General features: G+C 30.3%; 1 protein-coding gene across 2 annotated transcripts in view; it reads right to left on the bottom strand.

Moving 5' to 3' along the window:
* The window catches only part of LOC134711686 (E3 ubiquitin-protein ligase UBR2-like), a 41,865-nt gene extending 15,651 nt beyond the window's left edge, over nucleotides 1-26,214 (bottom strand). Inside the window, exons 1-29 of one of the 2 annotated variants that reach the window (XM_063572455.1) lie at nucleotides 26,078-26,214; nucleotides 23,968-24,230; nucleotides 23,429-23,507; nucleotides 21,486-21,596; nucleotides 20,875-21,069; nucleotides 20,447-20,524; nucleotides 19,526-19,588; nucleotides 19,143-19,266; nucleotides 18,579-18,680; nucleotides 18,212-18,248; nucleotides 17,478-17,529; nucleotides 17,115-17,213; nucleotides 14,476-14,557; nucleotides 14,037-14,115; nucleotides 13,364-13,469; nucleotides 12,810-12,938; nucleotides 12,434-12,527; nucleotides 10,534-10,620; nucleotides 10,045-10,106; nucleotides 8,673-8,780; nucleotides 7,635-7,700; nucleotides 6,889-6,965; nucleotides 6,459-6,553; nucleotides 5,697-5,821; nucleotides 5,339-5,391; nucleotides 2,704-2,812; nucleotides 2,106-2,154; nucleotides 1,496-1,650; nucleotides 537-630 (exon numbers count right to left, since the gene is read on the bottom strand). In XM_063572455.1, the coding sequence (XP_063428525.1) occupies nucleotides 537-630; nucleotides 1,496-1,650; nucleotides 2,106-2,154; nucleotides 2,704-2,812; nucleotides 5,339-5,391; nucleotides 5,697-5,821; nucleotides 6,459-6,553; nucleotides 6,889-6,965; nucleotides 7,635-7,700; nucleotides 8,673-8,780; nucleotides 10,045-10,106; nucleotides 10,534-10,620; nucleotides 12,434-12,527; nucleotides 12,810-12,938; nucleotides 13,364-13,469; nucleotides 14,037-14,115; nucleotides 14,476-14,557; nucleotides 17,115-17,213; nucleotides 17,478-17,529; nucleotides 18,212-18,248; nucleotides 18,579-18,680; nucleotides 19,143-19,266; nucleotides 19,526-19,588; nucleotides 20,447-20,524; nucleotides 20,875-21,069; nucleotides 21,486-21,596; nucleotides 23,429-23,507; nucleotides 23,968-24,230; nucleotides 26,078-26,134 (2,830 nt within the window). In that variant the 5' untranslated portion in view covers nucleotides 26,135-26,214. Of the gene's footprint in view, nucleotides 1-536; nucleotides 631-1,495; nucleotides 1,651-2,105; nucleotides 2,155-2,703; nucleotides 2,813-5,338; nucleotides 5,392-5,696; nucleotides 5,822-6,458; nucleotides 6,554-6,888; nucleotides 6,966-7,634; nucleotides 7,701-8,672; nucleotides 8,781-10,044; nucleotides 10,107-10,533; nucleotides 10,621-12,433; nucleotides 12,528-12,809; nucleotides 12,939-13,363; nucleotides 13,470-14,036; nucleotides 14,116-14,475; nucleotides 14,558-16,718; nucleotides 16,818-17,114; nucleotides 17,214-17,477; nucleotides 17,530-18,211; nucleotides 18,249-18,578; nucleotides 18,681-19,142; nucleotides 19,267-19,525; nucleotides 19,589-20,446; nucleotides 20,525-20,874; nucleotides 21,070-21,485; nucleotides 21,597-23,428; nucleotides 23,508-23,967; nucleotides 24,231-26,077 lie in introns of both variants that reach the window. The other variant, XM_063572453.1, reaches the window with a different exon arrangement.
* Nucleotides 26,215-26,222: the final 8 nt, after the last annotated feature.

The following is a 26,222-nucleotide window of genomic DNA, read 5'->3' as shown; positions in this document are numbered from 1 at the left end:
TTAAAGGACATTAGAGCTTTTTCAAATGGACCTTTGCACTTCAATTTAAAGGATACTTGTGCTTTTAAAAAAAAAAGGTTTGAGCTTTATGACTTTTTTTCAGAAATATTTTGCAAATAAAATTAGCTGATTTTGTTAAAGTTTAATTATTGATAGCAAGCAAAATAGCTTTTGATAACATTCATTTAGTAAATAGATGAAGTTTTTAAATATATATAAAGCTATTAAAAGAATATTCTTGTGAAAACTTACAATTGCAGCTAAAACATACAACTATGTAGTAATTGTGTGAAATTTTGTTCATTGAAAAAGAATTCAATCTGTGTATAGACATGTCTTATAGAGGAGATTCAGTTCAAATTTGGGATTACAAGTAATAATGAAATAGTAATGCATAGCTTGTACGGACATATCTTTATCTAAGTTTGCTTTCCATGTTAAAGGAAAATTTATAAAAATCAATTTAAAAAATTAAAATACTGTTCTTATAGTAGTGAAAAGAAGAAAACAGGTAAAATGTATCATTTCTAATTTACCTTTCAATGCTCTGGCAAGGAAGTCAAAGTTATGGTTTCCTTCCGTTGTTGCTCTCCTCTGTTCATGCAGGGCAAGTCCTATTAAATGCAAAACCTGTAAATATTGAAAGTATTTCTCTTACATTTTGATTAAATACAAACCATTAGTTGAGATGTAAATGCACCTTCCAAGTGTCCCATGTATGTTTTCATTGAACAGCCCTTACATGGGTATGACTAAAATGATATATATGTTACTGAAAGAATGATTTGATTTGATTTTTGCTGTTTAAACACCGCTTTGGGCTATTTCGTGGTTACCAGTTTTTATTTGGTGAAAGAAGCCAGAGTGCCCAGAGTAAACCACAGACCTCTGATAGGTAAACAGACAATCCTAGTCAATATAGATTGGAGTCTAGTGCACCCACACGAGCGTGGTTCAAACTCAATGCCTCAGTGTTGACTGGCTAGTGATTACAGTAGAAGAACTACTTAAGCCACTTAGCCACCAAGGCCCCTACTGAAAGAATGAATGTAGAAACAAATTATGAGCAAAGCTGGAGTGTAGACATTGTGATTAGCATTAAATTAAAATTAGCAATAAATAAATAAATTTATATCTAAATTGTTTATATACAAAAATTTAAATGATAATTTTCAATGACATAACAATATTTTTACATTTACACCCTCCAACATGATATAAGATTTCAATACATTTTTCTGAAGTTTTTCTGAGATGACATAGTGTTCTCCCCAGGGCCTTAAAACTCCATGGTAGCAAGGGGGCTATATTTTCTATCATGGTGCTATATTGGATGATTTTATAATAGAATGTACTGGAGCAACAGTGGTATAAATTTGTAATACCAGTGCTATGTTAATTTTCATGGTTCTATATAAAAATTCTGGGGAGAATATGACATTAATGAGTAGGATTTGCATAAAAGCCTATATTGACCTTCACATAAAATACTTACCCTATCAACCTGAGCTTCTGACCATGACCTTGACCTGACTGCCACCGTTCTTTGTAGAATGAGATGCATAATATGTACCATAATGTCACACTGCAACAACCCAACAAGTGGCTCAAACATTGGTGTAACCTTTGGTGGCACTGGGGGTGGCAATGCTGTAATAAACAAATTATATTGAAATACATCCATTTACATATAACAATAAGTATACACTACAGTGATCAACCTGATTGCACAAAGAGGGAGCAATGATATTTTTTTTTTATTAAAGGTCCACAGTAGCATTATTTATCATAGGGGCACTAGCTACGAAAAAATTGTTATATCATTAATAAAAGTGAAACATTGAAATATAAATTCACTTTTAGCAGCCAGTTTGGTTCAATTTTGTCAAAATAAGCAAAGAAACATTGTTCGTGAATTATTCACTTGCAAGTGAATAATTTAACCTTTTCAAACCCATATTCATGTGAACTTCAATTGTAAGAATATCAAAAAGATTGCGAGTAAAATATTTTGTTTTGTTTCAAAATATTTTGAAAAAGAATTGACATTCCTAATTCATCTACTCAGGTATCTCACTATAGTATCTATCAGCATAAAAGCTTACCATGATCTTCTTTTGCATCTTTCTTCCTTTTCATCTGAGCTTCTTCAGACTGTAAGAAATATTAAAGCTCTATGTATATCAGGACAATTTATATGTGAATGTATTTTACATAATTTGTACTATGTATCATTTTGACATTTTTTTTAATTAATATCTTTAAAATGTGCAAGAATATGTTGTTGGTTTTTTTTTTTATCTCAACAGAACACTTTTATGTCAATCTGTGATTATGGTGTTACAAGCCTTCTATTAAAATAGAAATTCTATAATCTTTAAAAACTGATTTCAAAATTCAGCACATATAAATAATGAGGTTAGAGGTTTTCCATCAAATGTAAAAAAAAACACCAACAATAATTGTATGTTAAAATTGTTGCACAATTGTGTTTTTGGTTACATGTAAAAATTTGAAAAAAGAAGTTGTGGTTCTAACATTTTTTCAATAATTCCAAGCAGAATTATACATGGAATTGAACATTTTAGAGAATAAAAGGATTTTACATTTGAATCATTCTGTTCAATATGCACGAATTAAAAAAAACCAACACACACAATCAATCAAAATATTTGAACTAGTTTAACAAATTTGATTTCGTACCTTAGACTGTTCAGTTCTACTATAATGGAGGAAAAATCTGGTGTATTCTTTGTAAAACTCTGGCTTTAACTCAAATATTCCTTTTCCTCCCATTGTTGTACTGGGTTTCCTATAATGTGAATTAAAAGTATTAAAATAGTTATAGTCTTTCTGATTTACTTTCTATTGTAAGTCATATGGTTGCTTCTGACCCCTATGGATCCATAGAGGGTTATTGAAATCTATAGGGGTGAGGCTGACGACCGAATCCTCTATGGATCTGTAGGGGGTCATTATTGAACCCTCATGAACCCAATATGAAATCTACTGACCCCATATGGATCCATAAGGGGTAACCACATGCAGGCCTGGGGCCATTACATTGCAATGTAATGCATTACATTACAATTACTTTGTGATTCTTCCATTACAATTACAATTACAATTACATTTTTTCTCACATGTAATGCATTACATTACAATTACTTTGCCTGTGTAATGCATTACATTACACATTACTTTTTCAATATAAAAACAAAAAAGCATTTCAAAAACAGAGGTATATGTACATATGTATACAGTGTTAGGTACATAGACTTCAAATACTGGTCAATTGATATGTCCATTGCACTTTATCATCATAAGTGGTTTAAATGTGATGCCATTAAGAGAACAGCGATCAGTTCTGTACACCTTTCCGGCAATACTTAAAAGCCTTAAAGTTTCTACAGGAGTTTATGTGTGGGAAATGGCTAAATACTTGATAGCTGTATTAACCAAAGGAGAAAGGCACACTGAATTTGAATTCCATTATTCCAGTGCGTTGATTGAAATTTCTTCACATGGCTCAGACAAGTAAATGTCAACATCATGTACTGCACCTTACCTGTGTCTATACCCTTTGATTGAGAAGTAGGAGGCATGAAACTGAAAAAGTCAGTTTTAAGTTTCTTAGGTGGTGGTAAAAAATAAATAAATTATCATATAATTTTGTTTCTAACATTGATCACTTAATCATTAAGACATCATTAAGGATTTCAAAGGGATATAATAAATATGTCATTAAAGGATTATCTTGTGAAATGCCTAAGGGTTCTGTGAGGACAAACATAAGTTGAGAAGATTTGATTGCAATAAAAACATTGTGATATTAATTAGGTGAAATAACAACACAGACAGGACCCAAACCACAGTTTGGTTTAAAAATGTTGTTTGATATATTCAATATTTCATTGAAATACATGTAAGGTGTGTATAGAATTATGAAATTTTCATCTTCATATTTTTTTCAGTGATCTATATAGTTTTGTTTGATAATTTTTTTTATAAGATTTTTCAAAGACCACCTAACACCAAAATATTCCCATATCATATTAAACAAATATCAGAAACCAAGACCAAAGACTTGATATTTTTTACCATTTTATATTTCTTACCTTAATGTGTGTTTTAAAGATTGATGTAATTTATTTAATACAGTAATTAGCTGTGACAAAATTTCATTCCATACTTTCTTTTGTTTTTGTTAATATTTTATTTTTATTATACAATATTCTTCAATTTTATCTATTTAACCAATTTGTAATGAACAGTAATGTACTGTAATGGAGGCATTACATCAATTTTTAACTAAAGTAATCATTACATTACATGTAATTGTAATGCAGAAAATGTGCATTACAAATTACTTTGCATTACATCCAAAAAAAGTAATATTACAATGCATTACAATTACAAATTACCATTACCCCAGGCCTGACCACATGGCGGCGTTAAACCAATCACAAGTTTACAACATACTAATTTACAATAATGTGCAAGAAGGTGTTCATGTGATATTATTTTTTAACTCATGGTTTTACTGATGATATTGAAGAAGTGTTTTACTTAAAAACTACAATGTATTAAATATCATTTGCTGATTCTATGTTATTTGCCAGGCATGAATCATACCACCTTCTCACCCTGATAACAGGTTCAAAGGTGCAGTTATACCATTCTATTTGTGTGATGCTATATCAATACTTTATGTATGTCACAAAAAAAGCAAAAAATCATTTCATAATTAAGAGCATATAGTTGAAATATTTCAGATAACATAGTGTAGTTTGGATTGAACTGATAATAGTTATCAAAGGTACCAGGATTATAATTTAGTACGCCAGATGCGCGTTTCGTCTACATAAGACTCATCAGTGTTGCTCATATCAAAATATTTATAAAGCCAAACAAGTACAAAGTTGAAGAGCATTGAGGATCCAAAATTCCAAAAAGATGTGCCAAATACGGCTAACCTACTGCCCAATAAGTCCTCACTTAAAAAATTGTTGTGTTCTAGACTTAAAATCAAACATTAAATTCAGTTTATTGATTTGTTAAAACTAAGTCATAGACAGTAAATGTTTTGACACATCAATGTCTGATAAAACATCATTATATGTCAGTAGGTAAATCAATTATTTTAATGCTTTATTTCAACTGTTTTATTTGATCTGTCTTAACTATTTTGATCCCATGTTTCATTTTATCTCTAGAATTCAATCTAAATTGTATGGTTTAATGTATTTAACTTATCAATACTGAATTGTTCATGACTTGGTGAAACCAACACCTGCATGCAATTTAAAAATTATATTTATGTTTCATTAATACTTACTTGAAAACAGCAACATCATTGATGACCTCTTCAATTCCTGTTTCATGGTTACTCTGATAAAACAAAAATCTTTATAATAACAAGGGACTTCAAGTACTAAAAATAACCAGAATCATGTGATTTTTTTTTACAAGTGTGTTTATTAAATCATAATGTAAAATTTCTGTCCAAATTTCGAACTGTTAACTTTTTGGGTCTATTATTAAGAAGAGTAACATACTATCACAGAACCTATAACAATTCTATTCTTCAAACATCAATTGCAGATAGCATAATTCAGGTGTCATTACTTAAGATAAACATACATCAGAATATATTTTCTTTACTGAATATTAATCTTCAAATGATAACAACTCACATTTACAGGTAATCCTTTTGTAAGTTCACTGTAAGACATAGGTGCTACACAAAGTTGATGAATTATCTCCCTTTTGGTTATATCCTGTTCATCCATCGTTCCTATTCCAAGCACATAACGTTCACCTAAACAGATAAAAAAATGTTTATATTTTTTCAAAGTTTCAAATATGTCAAGTAGGTACCCATTGTTTTATGCATTTCATTGGTTTGAAAAATCAATTATTATCATTTTATGTATTCCTGCAACAACATTAAATCTAGCTGTCTGTTAACATCTCATTTACAACACATGGAACTTATCATTTTCTTTTAGGACATGAACATTGCTATCCATGTAAATAAATAAATGGAGAATGTGTATATGACCTACAGATGCCCACACTTGTAAATATCCATGAGGCAACCAAAAGTATAAAGGAAACCAAAAGTTCAGCAACTTTGATATTTATTTTTATTTGGCTAAGACAAACTAAAGTTAGAGAATGGAAATGAAAAAATCAGCCATTTCTATGTTAATCAAGGGGCATAACTTATGCACAATAAAAGTGACACCGCCCAAGTTGATCTTGTTTTGTTTTAATAAGCATTGTGCATAAGTTTTATAACATTTGGTTGAGGCAAACTAAAATTAAAGAATAGACACCAATTTTGGGGACAAACATGATTGGAGGAACAGACAAATGGACAAGTGTTACAATAAATGCTTACTCTGCTACGACAAGGGCATAAAAAGTCCTTTAACAGTGTACTTCTTACTTACTTATTATTGTTATGAGTAAAGTGAGGAATTCTTCAGCTAAAGTAACAGTCTGTCTAACCATGTCTTCCTGTCCTGAGGGTGTGTCATAATCTTTTCTGAAAGTAGAGATTTATGATTACCTCCTTGAAGTTTTACTTTTATTGATCTTTGTACATTGTATACACCAATCTTTATATTCTATTTTTAAATTTTAAAAGAAATTACCTAAACTGTACTGAAACAACAGTTTACCCCTATACTGTGGATTCATTAATACATTTTTTTGCCACTATCAAATCCCCAATTGTCAGATTCATCTTATAAACTACAGTACTTATATTTCTCAATAATAATGTTAAAATGAAAAAAAAAGTAATTTTAATATCCCTCAAACTATGAAATATAACATGTTGAAATCATTTGAATCACAGTTTGTTGTACATGTACTTACCTAACCCAGGACAAAAGATTATATTTATTTAAAAGGTGTATAAGAAATTCATTGTTGTCCATAATACTGGCTCCAATCTGTAAACAAAATAATGTCATTACTTTAAGATCTAAATGTACATTGAACTGAAAGTATTTTTTTACATTAATTAATAACATCTTTTTCCCCAATTCCCCTCTGTTAAGTCTATATTAACAAGAATGTGTCCATAGTACATGGATGCCCCACTACACTATAATTTTTCTGGTGAATATAATTCGACATATATCGACAGAAGGGATCAATTTCATAAATAGAATGTAAATCAGCTATAGTTTATTATTACTTTATACTGTTATGGTGATCTCCTGTACCTTATCCTGTTGTTCAATAACATTTTGACATTTAATGCAGGGAACCAGATTTAGAGGTGTGGCCCATGCAATACTTCCTTCAATTAATAATCAAAATATGACGAACATACTTTCATCGTGAAAATATATTTCTGAACAAACTTGAAATTATAGATTGAAAACTGGTTTCACAATATTCATATAGTGTTCATATTTTTGATTGGTTCCCTGCTAAACTAGCTACTTAGCTTATAATGATTTCATGGTTCAGCTAGCAAGCAAGCCAAACAAGGATTTATCTTATCTACACACTAGAGTCAATGTGCTGTAAATGAGCTTAACTTTTTCATTATTTAGTTTTTATCATTTAAACTTATGACTATTTTGTAAGCATAAATAATGTAAAATATATACCTGTAACATATTTATATCTTTGTCAAACATCTCTCTCCTACATTTAACATTGTGGTAGAAAAAAATCTGTAAGCAATTAAATACAAGTTGATGAAATTGTAAAAGAAAATCTGCTTTTTCCCAACAGAAAACATTCAATTAATGATTAAATACTGCATAAACTGGAAAATAATTGTACTAGGTGTGCAGTGCTGTTTGATCATAAGTAGAGTCAGAGGAGTGAAAATGTAAGATTAAGTTATATAAGGTACTTTATCTTCATAGATCATATAGACCTGTCCAATGGTAAAGAAAGTATCAGAGATGTCAATTTCATCCATTTTGAGAGGTAACACCTTTTATAGTTCCTGTATCCAAATGACTGAACAATTTTCATACAAACTCTGATACAGAAAACCTCCAATTATTTGGTCATCTGTCATTTTACTATAAAGCTGTCTTTTATGTTTTGACATGTATTTTTTTCATTTAGGCAATGACAAACTTTGTATTTATGAAACAGCTGATTCAAAATGTTTCCAAAATAAAATCTAATGAATGATGACCAAAACAAAACACTTTCATTGTAATAGTCTTTCAACATAGGTTTTGTTTTATAAAATAATTTGTGTTTACTACTTTTCCCTATGGTATTGGCTATTTGTAAAAAAAAACTTTACAATACAAATACAGAAGATGATATGTAATATACACAAAGATTTTGTTCTGAATAAAAGAAGAAACCAATGTTATAATTATATTATGTCCCAGAATAAATGATGTGAGTTTAAATTTAACATACAATTCTAAAATTACAATGTAAAAGTGTCTTATGCAATATGTCAAACTTAAAATCTACAAAGTCTATGCAAGGTGTGATTAAAATTTAAGTTAAACACAACTATTCACAAATGCTATTTTCAGAAATAATGCATTATGCACTGAAGTGTTTTTTGTCAGCGGAATAAAAAAATAGAATTTAATTTTCAATTATTTATGAAACTGTTGAAAATCAATTGGCAGATCTATAACCAATAAATTGAAATAGCCATGCCTCACCTGATTTAGTAGGGAGTAACCATTCCTTCTCCACATTCCAGCTTGTGTTTGTGCTACCATCACTTGTACTCGTAAAGGAGGCTCTATAATTTCTGCCATATCTAAATGCTGTAATACATATGAAAAAAAAATCTATTTAAATTTGTTCAACAACGTAGTAATAAAGGTCAAAGTCTCAAATGGCCTGATTGCAATATTTGTGAAAAATATCAAATCCCAAGTCTAGCAAAATGACAAAAGAATCCTCAAACAATTCCATAATAGCAGGTGCACAATTTCTACATTTGGTGCAGGGATCAGCTTATGACATGAAGTAGGCACTCACTTTTCCAGCCCAATATTGCAATATCCTAAGCTGGTTTTGGACTTCATCCAACTCTGCCAGAAATATATTACATAGAAGCACAATTCTAAATGATCAAACCATTCATGGTAATAACACAAAATGCATAGATGCCAACCCTCTTTTGACACCTCACCTTCACCTCACCTATCCTCTTCATGCCGGTTGGCATTTAAGGCCCTAACACAATCAGTAACAATCTATCAAATTTTCAGTAATTTTGAAAACTTTTCAGTAATCATTCAAAAATGTGCATTTACCAACAAAAAAATACTGACGAAGTTGCAAAGTGATGTGCAATAACATGTTTAACAAAACATGTTATCAAAACATGTTATCTGTGGTATGACTTCCACTCATTAGTTGTTCTTAATTGCCCCGACTTGGACATTCTTGTTTTTTCAAAGAGAAGTAGAGAAAGGGGCAAAGCCAATTCATAAAATGAGCGTTTGCCTCTTCAAAAGTATGTTAGTTACCAAACAACAGGTCGATAACTCCTGAGAAACCTTAAGCCTTACATTGGCGTTTTCTAAATACCGGGCCAGGCCGGAAAAGCAATGATAAAAATCTGTGTTTTATACAATTGAACGGTGGTGACCGGGAATCCTGACTTTTAGACTATTGACCATAATAGTGTAGTTTTGATCGCAAAATCGTAATGGTTGATATCTATGCAACATGTCTTTAAAATTGAACAATCCTTATAGCAGTAGCTGACACTTTATGCCTCATTATTTACTACCACACTTGATTATGTGATTATATCATTTTACTGTGGATTCATTATATTTCGTTGGATACCATTAACGAATTATCATGGATTTCCATGTTTACCTGGGAAGCACGAATTTCGGATGTCTAATGACTTACTATAGGAATGTATGCAGCCTTGGCAAAACCATGAAATTAAATATCCACGAGAATAAAAGTTTCCATGAATCTATGTAAATTAGTACCCAAGAAAACATATGAATCCACAGTATGTTATCCTATACAACTTTACAAGCCAGTTTATCAGAAAACTCTTACCTCAATGTTAACTTCATGGCTATTCCATGCAATGCCAAGCTTTCCAAAATGTAAAAATAGACCTAAAATAAAATAAAATAAGACACATGTAAACCTTAAAGTGTTTCAATAAATACAATGCAGACCTTGCACAGCACAGCTGCACATGAGGTGCCATGTGTCATTCTCTCTTGATGAACCCTCCCTCCACATTCCCATGATGGCATATTGTTGAGAAGGCAGGTTTTTTTTCTCACTCAGAAGGAAGCAAGACAACTTGCTCATGCATGACACACTCTTAAAACTAGATACCTATGATGATTGTGGCCAAGTTTGATTAGCTTTGATGCAGAAATTTCAGAGGAGAAGATTTTTGTAAAAGCGTACTGATGCCAGACTAAAACTATAAAAGTTATAATCCTTATAGGATTACAAGAAATTAATCTTCAGAAATTATACAATGTAAATAAAAACTACAAGCTAGCTAAGGTGCAATTTTACTTAATTTACCTGCTAGGATCCTTGATAAAGGCAGATGTATAGATACAGGCTGAGTAGAAACATCATACTTCAAGCATCGAACTTTATGTCCACACACTGTAATAAATGAAAACAGAATAAACACAATTTATAGACACATTGATAGTCATTGGAACCTAAATGGGCCATGTTATATATGTCTGGTTATTATCATAAAATCAAGGAACTGTCATTTCCTAACATTTTTCAAATCATGGGAGTATTATATTGACAGGAACTACAACAATTAATTAGCCTTTATTTATAACCTGGGTAGCCCTGTAGAAAAGATATGGAAACTGTCTAATAAGTTCACTGTCGTTAATTTCTTTTGTGACTATCTGCGATGCCGAGGTAATAAATTGACCAGAGATACTTCTTATCAAACACATGGTTTTAATTGAGACAGCTTAACAATATTACCTGTCGGAAAACACCTTTACTTATTTCAATTCCGTCGGTAGACATTTATTTGTGAACAACTTATTTAAACAAATCGACTGATGCATAAAAAATGAAAATTGTCCCAGAATTACTTATTCTACAACGATTTGAAATAATTGGTGACATTATTCTATTAGTTTGTGGATGAACTTTAAATCATGATTAAGGTGTGTTCCGGTTACGGCCGGTTAACAATAAATATATTTTATAAATATTAAAACTGTGAAGTTTAGAGTAATATATATGGCTAAGTTACTGGATAATCCTGGAAAGTAGAAATTTCCAGTTTACAATACAAAAATTAATGGGCCATTAATCTAGCAAGTACCAATCAACAAAATACAGCAGAAGAAAACAGAGATCTAACTATGTTATATATATATTTATATAACATATTTCAGTCCCATAACATATGTTATCACTATTCGACCATATGAAACCGTCCAAATGATACGGGTAAATATTATTGAACAGTCGCACAAAGAATTTTTATAATTTCACTTTACAAATCCTTGAGTCACAGTCAGAATTGAAAAAATTTCAACACATCCGGGTTAATGGTTTAATTTTTAAATTGTTATTTGGATGGAGAGTTGTCTCATTGGCACTCACACCACATCTTCCTATATCTATAAGCTGAACATTCGTATGTACCAACCAATAATCTTTCCCTGGATTTAGAGAGAAGCTTTATAATTTCTACATTTATTTTAAATCTCTTTCATCCTTTGATTTTTATCAGAACAATCATTTACAATCGTCTTAAACATGCAGGAAATGTGTGCAACTCAAAATGTGTCCCACTCAATGGAGTAAACAGTAGTAATTATATAATCACAACGTGTGATATATATGTCATATAGTGCAATTTCTACTGAAAAAAAGTAAATCAATAAAAATGGGGCATTTATTTAATAAATTTGGTACAAATATCCATCTTCAATGTGTTCTTCTATAGAATTAATGATGATTCGCATTAATCCATCAATCACTCAATCAGCACAGTTAGGAAACGGAATCTGCCGGGGTTTGCCGATTGCTGTTTCCTAAGAATTTATCACAACTTTTGATTTCTTCCTTTATTTCTGTAATCCCGAAAGCAATTGAGAATGACATTATTGTAGGTCACCACACACTGGTATGTAAATAACGTGCCATGTTTTAAGCTTATTAACATGCCCTTAAATTGGGCGCGGCATTGCAGATGAAACGTTTGAAGTTGGGTCATAGAAGTTCCTGTCAATATAATACTTCCATGGTCAAATTCACCACATGTGACATTTTCATTAAAATCCAGCCATCTTTTGTAGAAGACAATTTTGGCAAAAAAAATAGGGTAGATGCACAATGCCATAAGATCTAATCTGAAGTGTTAATCAGTACAAAACCAACAGATTTAGTTTAAGACTGCTTATGGGTTTTTTTTCTGAACATTTGATATAACTACCTGTTTTGTCTTCTCGTTTCACTGTAGCTGGTTTGTCTTTGCATTTCAAAAGAAACTCTAATGTGAGTTTAAAGGCTTCAATCAGAACTTTTCTCTAAAAAAAAATATAGAAATTTTAAATTAAAACAAAATATAACATGTATGCACAGTATCTTAGAAACATAATTTACCTTGAACATTTAGGTATATCTAGATGTTAGTGTTTTCCTTCAAACACATATCTTATCAACCATTCATCTGCTTTTTCAGTTAATAAATAACTGTGTTATTCAGTTGGCTTCAACTGATGCAATGTGGTACTGTTGAAAATACAAACTTTGAAGCTTTTGTCGATGAGTATTTATAAAATTGAAACAAAAAAGTGAATTATACTTACATCTGTGCCGCACCATTCCAGAAACTCTGTAATAACATCATCCTGCTTTAGTTGCAAGTTAAAAGCTCCTTCCCACTCTGGTTCATACTCCAGATGTACACCTAATTGTCTCATTACACCATCCATACCCTACACAAAATCAGTTCATAAAATGAGTGAATTTCAACCAATCAAATTATTCGCAATAATAATACCTCACAATTATATCTGAATATATGAGAACGACTATAGCATTACTAATATAGCAATAAATGAGCTTATTATCAAACGTGTAAAGAAAAAAATGTTGTTGCATGAATATTTGTGAATATTGAACAGAGTATCTTCTTACATTGCAGGAGCTAGCTTAATTTGCACTAGTGCTGTTAAAATACTAATCATATTTATATCATTTATTTTTAATTACTGGTTAACAATAAAGCATTTTATTCATATCTCTTTCTGGTGTTAGATTAATGACTCAACAATTCTATATCATATCTCCTTTTATAAACACTTAACTATTAAACATGCTACTGTTGAATCATTTTTTCTGGTATCTCAAAATGATTTACCTGCATCATTTTCAGCATCTTAAGAAATGATTTAAAACCTTTGAGGAAACTATGTCTCAGCTTGTCACTCCATTCATCTGGTGATGGTCTACATATCAAAGCATATCTGGAAATGACGAAGAGCGATAACATTTCAGATTAATGCTTCCTAATTTCCTTCAGTTTTAATGTTAAATTACTTAGCTTTCCAAATATGAATAAATCTTCAATTTCCTACATACAGTGCAACCTGTGTTATCCGACAAAATATTGTTGGATTTAGCAGGGTGTCGGAATATTCAGTTTTTTTCTGCAAGGATAGGCATATTTTGGGACCATGAAAATTTGTCGGTTAAAGCAGGATGTTGGAATACTCAGGTGTCAGATAAGACAAGTTACACTGTACTTTATCAGTTAGAATTGCAAAGTGGTTTTTTTTAACCATTTTTGAGACAAGCACCAACTAGAATTTCCCCTGACACGTTTAGTTCAGACAGTAAATTGAACAATATAATTTAACGAAATCTGTAAATCATAAAAAATGTGTCTTTTACCAGACAAAAAAATAAAATCTATTTTCATATTACATCCTTGATATGATGTAAATACATTTCAAAATTTGTTTTATTGTTATTCAAGTCTCCCAGACTGAAACACATTATATATTTGCCCTGACATATAATACATAACTTACTTGACATCATACAATACATAGCAAGCTCTTTTAAAGGATGTACTTCTTTCATTTCTCTCAAAGGAAAGCTTCCCATCATCTATAAAAATAATGGTAATAATTCTGAGTGAGGTAATTTCAATTTTAAAGCAATTTGTTATGGATACTTATAAACATTTAAAAATATATAAAACTTTCTTGGTCCAAGTTAAAAATCTTTTAAAATTATATTTTTTTTTATATTTTAATAGAGTGAAATTGGGCCAATATTGACCCTGCATAATCCTTCATCATTTAATCTTTTTTTTTTTTTTTTTTTTTCTTTTTTTTTTTTTTTTTTAACTATTTAGAGTAAATATAGGACCAATCTTTACCCATGGTGAACTGATTTCTGTTTTCTTTGATTTACTAGTCTATTAAGCATTTTAAAAGTTAAGAGATATGCTCAATAACAACTTACTGTTTTTCTTTTCCTCACAGAATCCAAGAAATGTTGTTATAATTACATCTAACAAGTCATGGTCAGTAACCAGCATTTTAGCCTGGAAGGAAAACAAAAAATAAAGTTACATACTAGATATTGATATTGTTTTCAGTCAAATTTCTATGGAATGGTGACCTATAGTTGTTGACTTCTTCATCATTTGATTTTTAGTAGAGGGTTGCCTCTTTTTCAATCATATTACATCTTATTTTCATATTTTCTCATGCCTACCCAAGCTCATATTTTATTCATCTTTAATCTTTTGCTCATGCAAATCATTTACTAGGCTAATTTGCATTAAATACTGAATAAATACTTAGTTGATTTTCAATATCTCTTTTCAATTATATCTTTTACTATGAACTGTGTGATGACTTCCTGATTCCCTCATATCAAGACATTTCTGCAAACATGCCCTAGGTGCAGGCTTTTCTCACTGCATTGATGATCTATTGGTGGTCTTGGGCTATAATCTGCTCTTTGGTCGGGTTGTTGTCTCTTTTGACATATTCCCCGTTTCCATTCTCAATTTTATAAGTTTAAATGATGATCACCAATGTACTTAAAGAGTGTAAAATCAAACATACTGTAAAGGATTACGTACGATAAGGGCAGATTTTGGCCTCAAATTTCAGGTTCATCTAACGAACGATTTTGGACACTTTTTAAACACTTAAGTGTCTATTGAAATTGATTTGATTAATTTATGTGAAGAAAGTGGCCACATCCGTGTTCATCCTCAACCTTTATATATGTTATGTTTTATCATAAAATAAAACTTACATTTAAATATTATGAATGAACACGAATGCCGCCACTTTCATTTTAAACGAAAACCATCTAAAATTTTACTAAAATGCTAAAATTATGAAGATTTCGGTAATTTAGCATGATTTAATGATGCTAGTACACGATTAATGTGCATTGTATTGTCACAAACAGCCTATATTTATGTAACAGAAGCATTCTTCTTTCCAATAAAAGGGTTCTTACTGAACCTACTCCTTTAGAAATAATTATGAGGTAATACTATTTATTATTGCAAATAATGTTATTTGGTGAGTATTGTAATAATAAAAACTCATATTTTGAAATCTGACACAATCATTAGTTAGCAGATTTTGATTTGTTGTGTTAAAATTGTAAAAATATATACATGCAATAATTTCTAAACAAACAGTATTTAAGTCAAACATTAAATTTAGTCCAAAGCGTATATTAGCATCTGCATATGAATCTAAACATGCCACCAAGAAAACAATCCAAGACTTGTGGTTTTAATATTTAAAAATTTTGTTATAAGGAGCTTACAAATATGGGCCACAATAATAAAAAAATTTGACACAATACTATCTTTAATGGTAAATATGATTTTTGATAATTTATACCCTACTACAGTTTTGCTTTTGATATGGAAAAGACATCAATGGTTAAGAGACTGCAGATTAAAAAGCAGAAATGAAAATTTTGAATAGGTTCCATATACAGACAAACCCACAGACTTAATATATTTTCCCTTTACTGAATAGATACCTTCTGATGAAGCATTAACCCTCTAGGCTATTTTTTTATTAGTCAAATCAAATCATGGGGCACACAAACAGGTTCAAGATAGATTATTTATGTAAAGAAAAGGATGCCGCGGGTTGCTAAATTGTATACTTCTAAACTGGAAATTGTTGCACAAACAATTGTTATATGGATAAATCTGATTTCAAATGGATGTTGCTTACCAGCAATTCACCACATATTTGGATCATGCATACTACATTGGCAAGCAAAAAACATAAATCAAAAATTAATGTGCATCCTAGTCAACTTTATTAGTTCTATACCAATACACATTGTTTCTTTCTTTTCTGTTCAAACTTTGTGAATTATAAAGATGGGTGATTGCAAATTGGGCTATGCTTCTTTTTTTTTTTTTAAATAATTTGAATAACATCAGACATCAAAACAAAACGTCCAACTCATGCATACTGTGGATTAATTTATTTTTGTGGTACCAATTTTCGTCGAATGAGGGAAATACATTTTTTGGTGGATATTTGATTTCATGGTTTTGCAACAACAGTAAGAACATAAACCTTTAGAAAATTTAAACCTAGTTGGACCTTTAAATTCATGGTTTCTCTATAGTCAAGCAATCAACGAAAATTGGTATCTCACGAATAATTAATCCACAGTAACTCAATACACTGACAAAATCAATAACCTACCACTGATGGGACGGTGAAAATTTGAACAGACAAAGATGTAATGGAAACCGGGCGATTATGGTCGTCCGATACAAACTCTCTGGTTATTGCTTCATAATGCTACAAAACAGATATAAAAACAAGATATAACATCTGGTCTTCTCAAACAATTTCCTGTTAAAATTTACAGCACAGTATAAAATCTTACAAATTAAGTGGTATGATATATTTTTCCTCAAAATTTCCAAAATAGTTTGTCTATGGTTCTTATTTGTTGCAAAATTTGATATTTTGAAGTACTGGAAAATTTCCAAAATAGGCTTTTTAAACCCACTGTAAAAATCATATCAAATTCCAATAGAAAATTGTTTAAAGTAGCCAGATGCCTTTCTTGTTTGTCATAATTGACAAACATACCAGGCTGCAAACTGTAAATATTTGTACTGACAACGAGGCCACAGAGACTTCAAAATCATGATCATCAGTAGCATAGTCCTTAATCAGGCTGGGATAATGCTAGAAGTAGGCAAAAATATTGTTATTTTTGTTCCTAAATAAATTTTGCCCTCATGCTTTGAAAATTATTAACATGTGTTATTCATCTTGAGAGTTATTTATAGTTATGAATAATTATATACTTATTTCTTTACTTATAATATTTATTTCACTGATCTGATTACGATTACTTTAATTTGATTTATTGTAATGTTGTATGAAAATTATATTTGATATGTTTTTTTGACATTTCTTTTTACTGGTCAAATGACACCATGACATTACCTTAGTGAAGATAATAGAGAACTGTTTTTTGCATTCCTGGTCCATTAGTACACTGTAATAAAACATACATTCATGATTAATATTACTTTTATAATTTTAAACAAACAAATCTACTAACTTGCCTATTATGAAAATTTGATTGGAGGATTTGCTAGCAATTTAAATAAATATACTTATTTCAATAGTAGCAATTATAATAACCTTTAGGAAAGAAACAAATGATTTTATGAAGATGAGCTAAGAAATAATTCTTTTCTACATTTTATAATAAATTGCTCATTGCAAAAACCTAAATTCAGATTCTGAAAATACATAAAGTAGAACTAGGTGACCTAGTGAGCACAGACATCATAACCCAAAGCATAACTCTTTAAATATCAATAAGTTAAATGACAAAATTGAACTTGACCTGTATATCGTGGTTCATGACATAGTGTTTGAAATCAAAAATATTTTTACAAATCAAATCACCAGGAGTTTATGGACCAGTGATCCATAAAATGATGCTAAAAATTAGGTCAAACGTTAGTACTGAAGTATATTTTGTTTATGGTATCTATATATTACTATATGTGTTCAGAAAACATGAGAGATAAATCAAAACAAAATCCTTGAGTAATAGATTATTTAACATATAAACCCTAAATTCTATTTGATCTTATCTTAACCTCAGGTACACTCATAAATTTTTTCAGAGGTATTTTACATCCCTTTCATTTCTCTCCTATACTTACCCTGACATCATCATCTGGTGAACCAACATCCTGGCATCTGTAAGCATAATTTATCACGTTTCAAAATGAATTGTTGGCACAGTGATATGTCTTGCCTTTATGTTTTGATAACATGATGCAAATGTTGATATTTAAATAGCAATAATATAAAATGTCAATTATGTAAAACTTTCAAAGGCAACAACCTAAGACTTTGTCACAAGCGAGACACTTTTAACTGTATTATTTTATTTAGTATTGTACAATTAAGTGTACATATCCTGGATATAGCATAGAATGGTAATAAATGAACTGAATAACTCTAAATCTGAAGAATTGGTAGAGTGAAAATACTTTAGTCAAGGTATAAATGTATGACAAATCTCACTTTTCCACATTTGAGTATCTGACAGTATCAGTTTTTCTATCAAGGATTCTCCATTCTCATAAGGCTGAGTGCTTAGTGTACAAAACAGTCTTCTCAATCCATCTGAAATAAAATTGATACGTTTAAAAACTAAAATGGCTTGTAATGATAATCTTGTCTGGTTCCTCATGGTACTGTATTTTTTTTTCTAAAGAGTGGTAAGATTTACAAAAGTTTATACTGATATGTGTTTTTGTCAAAAATCTGAGAATTATTATGCACTGTGAAGGATCATACTTTGAAACTATAAATATACCTGCTTTATAAATTAGTATTTGTTCAATAAATCTCTTGACCAAAGAAATAAATATAATTTCAGGAAAATTAAACAAAATTCAAGAAACTATGGCATTAATTTTCCCGGATAAGTTTGGATTAGATTCTTGTGTTGGTTTCTGTTGTATTTTATTATGATTAATACAAAACAGAAGATCCTTCAGTTAAAATTTCAAAAGAAAAGTTTCTTCAATAAACATTTTATCAAGTACAAATCTTAACCTAACCCTGTGAAACCTATGAACCAACCTGATTTTCCTATGATGTCCTGAAGCCATGTCACTAGCTTGAGAGCAAACTTCTGATGGGCTACCACTATTGTATGCATAATCTGTACCTTCAATGGCTTACTTCCATGTCTAGATGTTGAGTGCTGCAATATATAATCAATTATATTAACACCTGTTTTAATGGTGTTTTTTTTTTATAAATTAGAGAATGGAAATGGAAAATATGTCAAAGAGACAACATCCCAATTATACTTATTTAAATGTTTTTGGACCCAGACTTTTACTTTTAGTACAACTTACAAATATTTAAGTACTAATCTAAACTTTGGTGACATAGCTGTTATATTGTTTGTTTTAAAGTTATATGTTATATGGAAGGAAAAGTATTTTTTATTTTCTTACCTCAATGATATGACGAGCCTTTTCACAAAAGGAAAATGTACCATCTCTTACACTACTTCTTCCCTGCAATGAAACATTTACATTAAATAATAATCTATTAACAAGAAATGATATTAAAAGAGACAGACAAAATTCTGATGTAAAGCATAGATATATCATGGTCATAACTAGACGAAAACAATATATTGAACAATGCATAATTAAATGCACTTAACAAGTGGATATTGGATGCTATTTTACAGCTGTTTTCCTAAAGGTTTGATTTGCTTGCTTGCTTTGTTTGTACTGCAGTTTGCACAAGCATTGTAATAAAAATTGACACCTGCAAACAATATAGAAAGCAGAGTTAAACCTGTATATAGGTAAATTTGATTATTTCATTATGTCCAATTAAATTTAAATATAATGTATACAAGTTTATATCCATCTATAGTATATTGTTTTCAAATGTCAATCTAAATAACAAAGTAAGCAGCAAACTAAACCTTTAACCTCCTAGCATTAGGATAACAGCTGTAATCCTTCTGTAAAAAACTTATTGGTGACAGTGAAGCAGATGTTGCTTAGAATTATTTGCTGTATGGATTTTGTCCAGTTTTTCATGAAACTGTTGTCTCATGTTGATACAAACCATACCCATTCCTCTTTGATTTATTAACTGAAATCATCTTATAGAATGACTTTTACCTAAATAATGACTATTTGATGTTGAATAAGTTACAATAAAATATATGAATGAATAACAGCTTCTGTTTTCCTTACATTTTTTATAAAAAAAAATACTCAGTAAGGAAAAAAGACTCAGCAAAACTTGTTTTTCTACATAAAGTATTTGTAAAACATTCCAGATTAATACATTTTCACAAACCATAATAAAAACTGAACCAATGTTTTTTTTCTGAAGATGAAAATTTTGCTTACTTCTCTGTCAACAATGGTAGCATGCTCAACAGCCTCTTCCTGAGTACATTCTACTGCTCTCTGTAAAGTGTTAATCACCTGCAATAAAAACAATCCACTCAATGTACAACTGTTATTTTGTTAGTGATAAAATTCCTACACAGTTGTGTTAATACGAATGTAAGAAAAAAAGTCACAAAGAAATTGAAAGTGAAGAAAAATAAATTGTTTTGGAGAAAGAGGTGACAAAAAAGAAAATGGTTCCAAATAGATGGATGTATAAAACATAAATGTCTAGGATTTCCTACACATCTTCATACTGACATTACACAGAATAAACTCATTAGAAAAAAAATTATTCTGAATCTGGCAAGGAAAAAAACAACTATAAGTTCATGCTTAATCTGACATTTGCAGAGTGTAATTTTACATTATCTGAACCCACTCACCTGTTCATATGTATGAAGTTCATCATTAAAGAGCATTGTGATATATGAATCATCTAACTCTCCCTCAGGTTGTATTTCTGATGGCAGACAATCACACTGCTCCCAAGTTAACATTTGCACTACATAATGTAAAGTTGCCATGAATAATGCACTAGCTCTGTCAGTCAAATCTTCTGGTAAAACTTCAATAGGATTCTATGTAAAATAAATGAGATAGAAATGTTTAATTTAAAATAAATTTCAATACAGTCTTATAAACTTTTTACTTCCATTTTGGTGGAGTCAATAACGTCAGGAATTTTACTTTTACATGCATGTAAAGATTCATACTAAAAATTTCAAAGACATTACCATGACTGAAGGAGTAGGGTCAAATAACCTTTTGTAAATTACAAATAACAGTGCTTATACATGAAATACCCAATACCATTGACATCATATTAAATGGTTCCCTTTATAATTACATAATCACACAAAATAATACATTGTTGACACCTTTGCTGAAACAGCCCACCTTAGTAAGTTTTTTACTTTGTCAAAGAGAGAGAAAATTTGAAGGATGATACATCCGTGGCAATATAAAAGTAACATGAGTAAGAAGAAGAACCAACCTGATCCGACATTGGTTTTGTTTTAGCATCATGTATTTCACAGTAAGGATCACTCTTCCATGCCTCTACATCACCACAATCACAGTATCCTCCTCCTCCGGATGTACTCATCTGTCAAAATAAACATCAAATATTTTCAAAGTTACATGTATGTATTGTATGTGTTGACAATTTGTAACCTACCTCATAATTTTATCTTGTGACAAAAGCACACAGAGCATGGATCACTACAGGTATTATATGACATCAAAACAGTATTTTATTCCAAATCACCAGCAACTGCCCTGTTTTAAAGTGATTAACATAACACCAGTCAGTGATTTTAACACCTTGTGCTTACAATGAAATAATAGCAAACTTTAAGTTGAGGTTGTACAAATGATTGTTCAAATAGGTAAACTAAATATTCTACCTTTGATCCAAGTAGTTGATATAAAGTTACAACCATGAAAATCAGACTTGTTTTTGTGCATATCATATAGAAATTTTAACTGTCTTATAAGCTATTTATTGGATATTAAATTTATAAATTATACTATTCATTTGATAAGAAAATGAAAGAAACTAAAAAGTATTTTATCTATTTATAAGAATTTACAATAACAAAAAATTGAGCTACTGTAAGAAAGTAATCATAAAGTTAGTGTGAAGAAGCATTTATTAGAATAAAGCTTTAAAATGTATTCTTATGATGGAATTGTAAATCATGTTCATACCTCACAAAGAGATTGGGCATTGTTTAACTGAGTAACAATTATCAGGTTGTTTGCATATTGATATTGTAAAATATTAGCTACATGTACATTGTACAAGTGAAGTCACAATATGAAGCTTATTGTCGAGTGTGAACAGCGAAAAAGTTCAAAAAGTCTTCATATTGTGTCCAGCAGTTGATTTGTTACCATATAAATATACAGACAACAAGAAAATAATTCACATAATAGAAACAGGTTTTTTTCTTTGTTTTACCAGCAAACCGGGAGAAGACTTGATAAGTTCAGGTCAAAACTTGTCAATGTCAGTTCATTCATCATGTACATATTATGACGTTGCTGATACATGCAGTTAGTTTTTAATATAAAAAAGAAGATGTGTTATGATTGCCAATGAGACAACTATACACAAAAAGACCAAAATGACACAAAGGTTGGGTCAGCGTATTTGACGTAAAAAAAAAACCATGATATGCAATTTTATTCAAAACCTATAACAGCTTACAAATTAAATTGCTGCACAAAGCAATTTGAGACAATCAAACATTTTTTTATATAAATGAGCTTGAAGTAAAATTTGAAGAAAAAGATTCTTAGTTCTTACCACACGAATCTGTAATTGAACATGAAACTGTTTTACAATATATTTCTCAAAAATATACATGATTAAACACTTTCAACACCATATAAGTATTACTACATTTAGATAAAGTTTCAGTTAGTTTTAATATGTATTCAAAGTAAAAAAAAAACTAACAAACAAACAAAAACAAAAACAAAACAGTAGCAATCCTAGCTCTGATGCTATGTCACTTGATAATTGATTAAATATAATGTCACATTGTGACTCTGCATTTGACTATCATTCAATTGATTTAGTGATTTATTACAGTTGTTTTTCAAATTTGCAAAAAAATCCCAAGTGAGTCGTAATATAACTTATAAATCCTATGTATTAAAAGCACCAAAATTGAACAATCAAAAGTTTAAAGACAGAAACATTATAGTCTTATACAAGGTCAACCAAATTTCCTGAATCTTACATTTTGTATACAAAATATGTAAGTATCAACTATTTTACACCAATATTCATAAAAATATCTATTTTCTGGATTTGAATTTTTAAACTTTCTTGTTTTGTAAACTTTTAACATTTGATTCGGCTGAGTTCCCATTTTTCTTCAGTTTGTTATATGTTTAGTCATCATGGAGTCTATACAAATTTCTTACCTTATATCTATGTTTCTTGTGAGCACTTTTTTGGAAACAGTCAATACACAATACACATGTATTATCATTGGCACAGTCCCTGTAAATATACCATACACGACATGAATGCAAGGATCTGTAAACACTTATATTTGCCACTTAAGCCCTAATCAGAAAGACCAATGACTGAAATGGTGTCTTAAATTTAGATTATGAAACAGAATGTGCAGAAATAATTTCAGTTATTTCATTAACATCATATCTATTTATCGACATCAAGAATTTGTTTTTGCTAATGCTTTTAAGTTTATAAAACTGTGACGTCACTGCAATATTGTATGATTATCTAAAGGGCCCCCTGAATTACCATTTCAATTAGTCAAGATGATGTTGGCTAATGATTGCTTATCTGACAGGAAAATGTAGTAATCAATGTCAGAACTAATATTATGATGAAACTTTTTCGAAATTTACAATTGTACAAGGGTGTCTTTTTAAACCGTATAACTTCATTATTTAATATCTTATAAGCAGACTCTGTCTATATCATTAATATATACCTGCATGAGTAGGTTGGTTCACCATTTTTAAATACTTTGCCACAGAGTTGAGATGGTTGATCCTTTTCCTTTAAAGACTTGAGGATTGTTTCAGGGTCACCATTACACAAGAAATGTTCCATAGGCCGCAAGAGAAATTTCTCTGCCAGTCTATCTTCCTTGCTGGACTCATAATTATTGGCAAAGACAACTAAAGCAAATGTTTTCCAGTGTTTCTGTAGAGCTGAAAGTAGATTTCCTGATCTGCACTGCCGGTTCCATTCCTGAAATAAAATTTAATATGTCTTACTCTAAATGATATTCAATGGCTTATTCTATGATTATAGTATGACTGTCTTATATAAATTACAATAAGATATTTAAGATTCATAGTTCACCTGATATTACAAATATCTGAGAAACATACATGACATATTAATTAATGAAAATATAAGGTAGACTAACAAACCATGAAAATGAGGTCATGAACAGATCACCTCTATCAGATAGATATTAAAACCTTATATTTTTAAGACCTCATGCAGTTGACCTACATACATGTATGTACATGTATAACTTACAGTATCTGTGAATTAGAAATAAATGATTAATGAAAATAAGGTCAAAGTCAGACAAACATTTGCATTTTACAATCATGTTGTATACATGAACAAAGATAAATTTTTACATTCCCTGTGGGACAAAAATGCAATACATGTATATATCTTACATGTCTTAATCCAACAAGATTTGACTGTCAAATCAAATTAAAAAAAAATCAAAGATAGTATGTTAGAACAGAGCTCCATTGTCCCCTGCATTGTGCATATCTAACATGCCTAAGGGCAATAACTTAAAATAATTTATTTTAAATATCTGAGAGAAATACAGGCTTTAAAAGAGCAACTGCCATGCAATTTTCAATATTAAAACTAATGTTTAACTCATTTTTAAAAACAATAGACCACTTTCGAGTTCATCCTTCACCAGAAAATACTTGTCAATTATGCATGCCTTTATGACTTCATTTACCAGACAGAGGGGATCACCTGCGTCCGTCCACTATTAACGTTCATCAAGCATCTTAGAGATCTGAGATCGTCATTGTGCATGATAAACTAAAAATAATGTTTGTTTTGTAAGTACTTTATCACAATTCCCTAACATGCCTAATGACAGCAGTGCTGATTGTCAATTATAAGAACTTAATTTGCCGAATAATTTTTGCAATATTGTTTTAGAGTATTTTAACCACTCACTCAACATTGGAACGGAAGTCATAATGATGCCCCATAATGCACGAATGATATTCACTAAAACCAGAGTTTATGACGGAAATGCATTGAATTTGAAAGTTGCCTATTGATTGGCACTGGTTTTTGAACTTGACCAAAACATTACTGATATAAACCTATGATATATATTACAAATATATTTAGCAAGAATTGTACACGTGTGAGCGCTAACAAGATTAGACAGATGGTTGTTCGTTATTCCTATCCTCCCCAATGCATTGTGCATTGTTGTGTGTGGGGAAAAAAATTATGCAATATTCAATATAGTTAAACATTAGCTCGTTGGAGTTACTTAAACTGACTGTTAGATGCATGCTCAACCAAAATTTTATTAACATGTTTTGCATGATTGACAATTTGTATGGCCAGATGGCATGTGCGGTGATGTGTTTATTTGGATTGAAGAATCAAAAATGTTCCAAACAGTACAAAACAAATTTGTCCTTTGCAATAAAAATCCAAATATAATCATTGATAAATATATTATTTCAGCTCTGTTGCATACATTTCATAGCATATGTTGAACCCATGTGTACAATCTGAATATATGTGCACAGCATGAAAAAATGGTTTGTTTAAGTGCCTACAGCAAAGTACTTTGCTAGCCTTTTAAGACCAATATTTGAGGCTTAAGCGTTCAAGGCTTTTACTGTTAATTCTTCTCTAGCACAGTACACATATATTGACAGATAAAAAAGAAATAACAAAATTATACAAGGTATCTTGTTTGTGTGCCAACTGCGCAAATCTCGGAAAAACATATACTTTGAAACGATATATAGATTAACAAGAATATTGAATGAATAAATTATGACTTTTTAAACAGCAATACATACCTTTAACAGTGTATTTTGACAAAATTCTGGTGCTTGTAAAGGTAATTTCAACGCCATTTTCCCATTATTTTGACAGGATATCGTTACAACGAAACTAGGTAATTGAGACGCTTGGAATTTTCACGTAAACTCGGTACTCGACAAA

The sequence above is a fragment of the Mytilus trossulus genome, chromosome 3 (genome assembly GCF_036588685.1).
Source record: "Mytilus trossulus isolate FHL-02 chromosome 3, PNRI_Mtr1.1.1.hap1, whole genome shotgun sequence".
Lineage (NCBI taxonomy): Eukaryota > Metazoa > Mollusca > Bivalvia > Mytilida > Mytilidae > Mytilus > Mytilus trossulus.
This window is presented reverse-complemented; position numbering and strand designations above follow the sequence as displayed.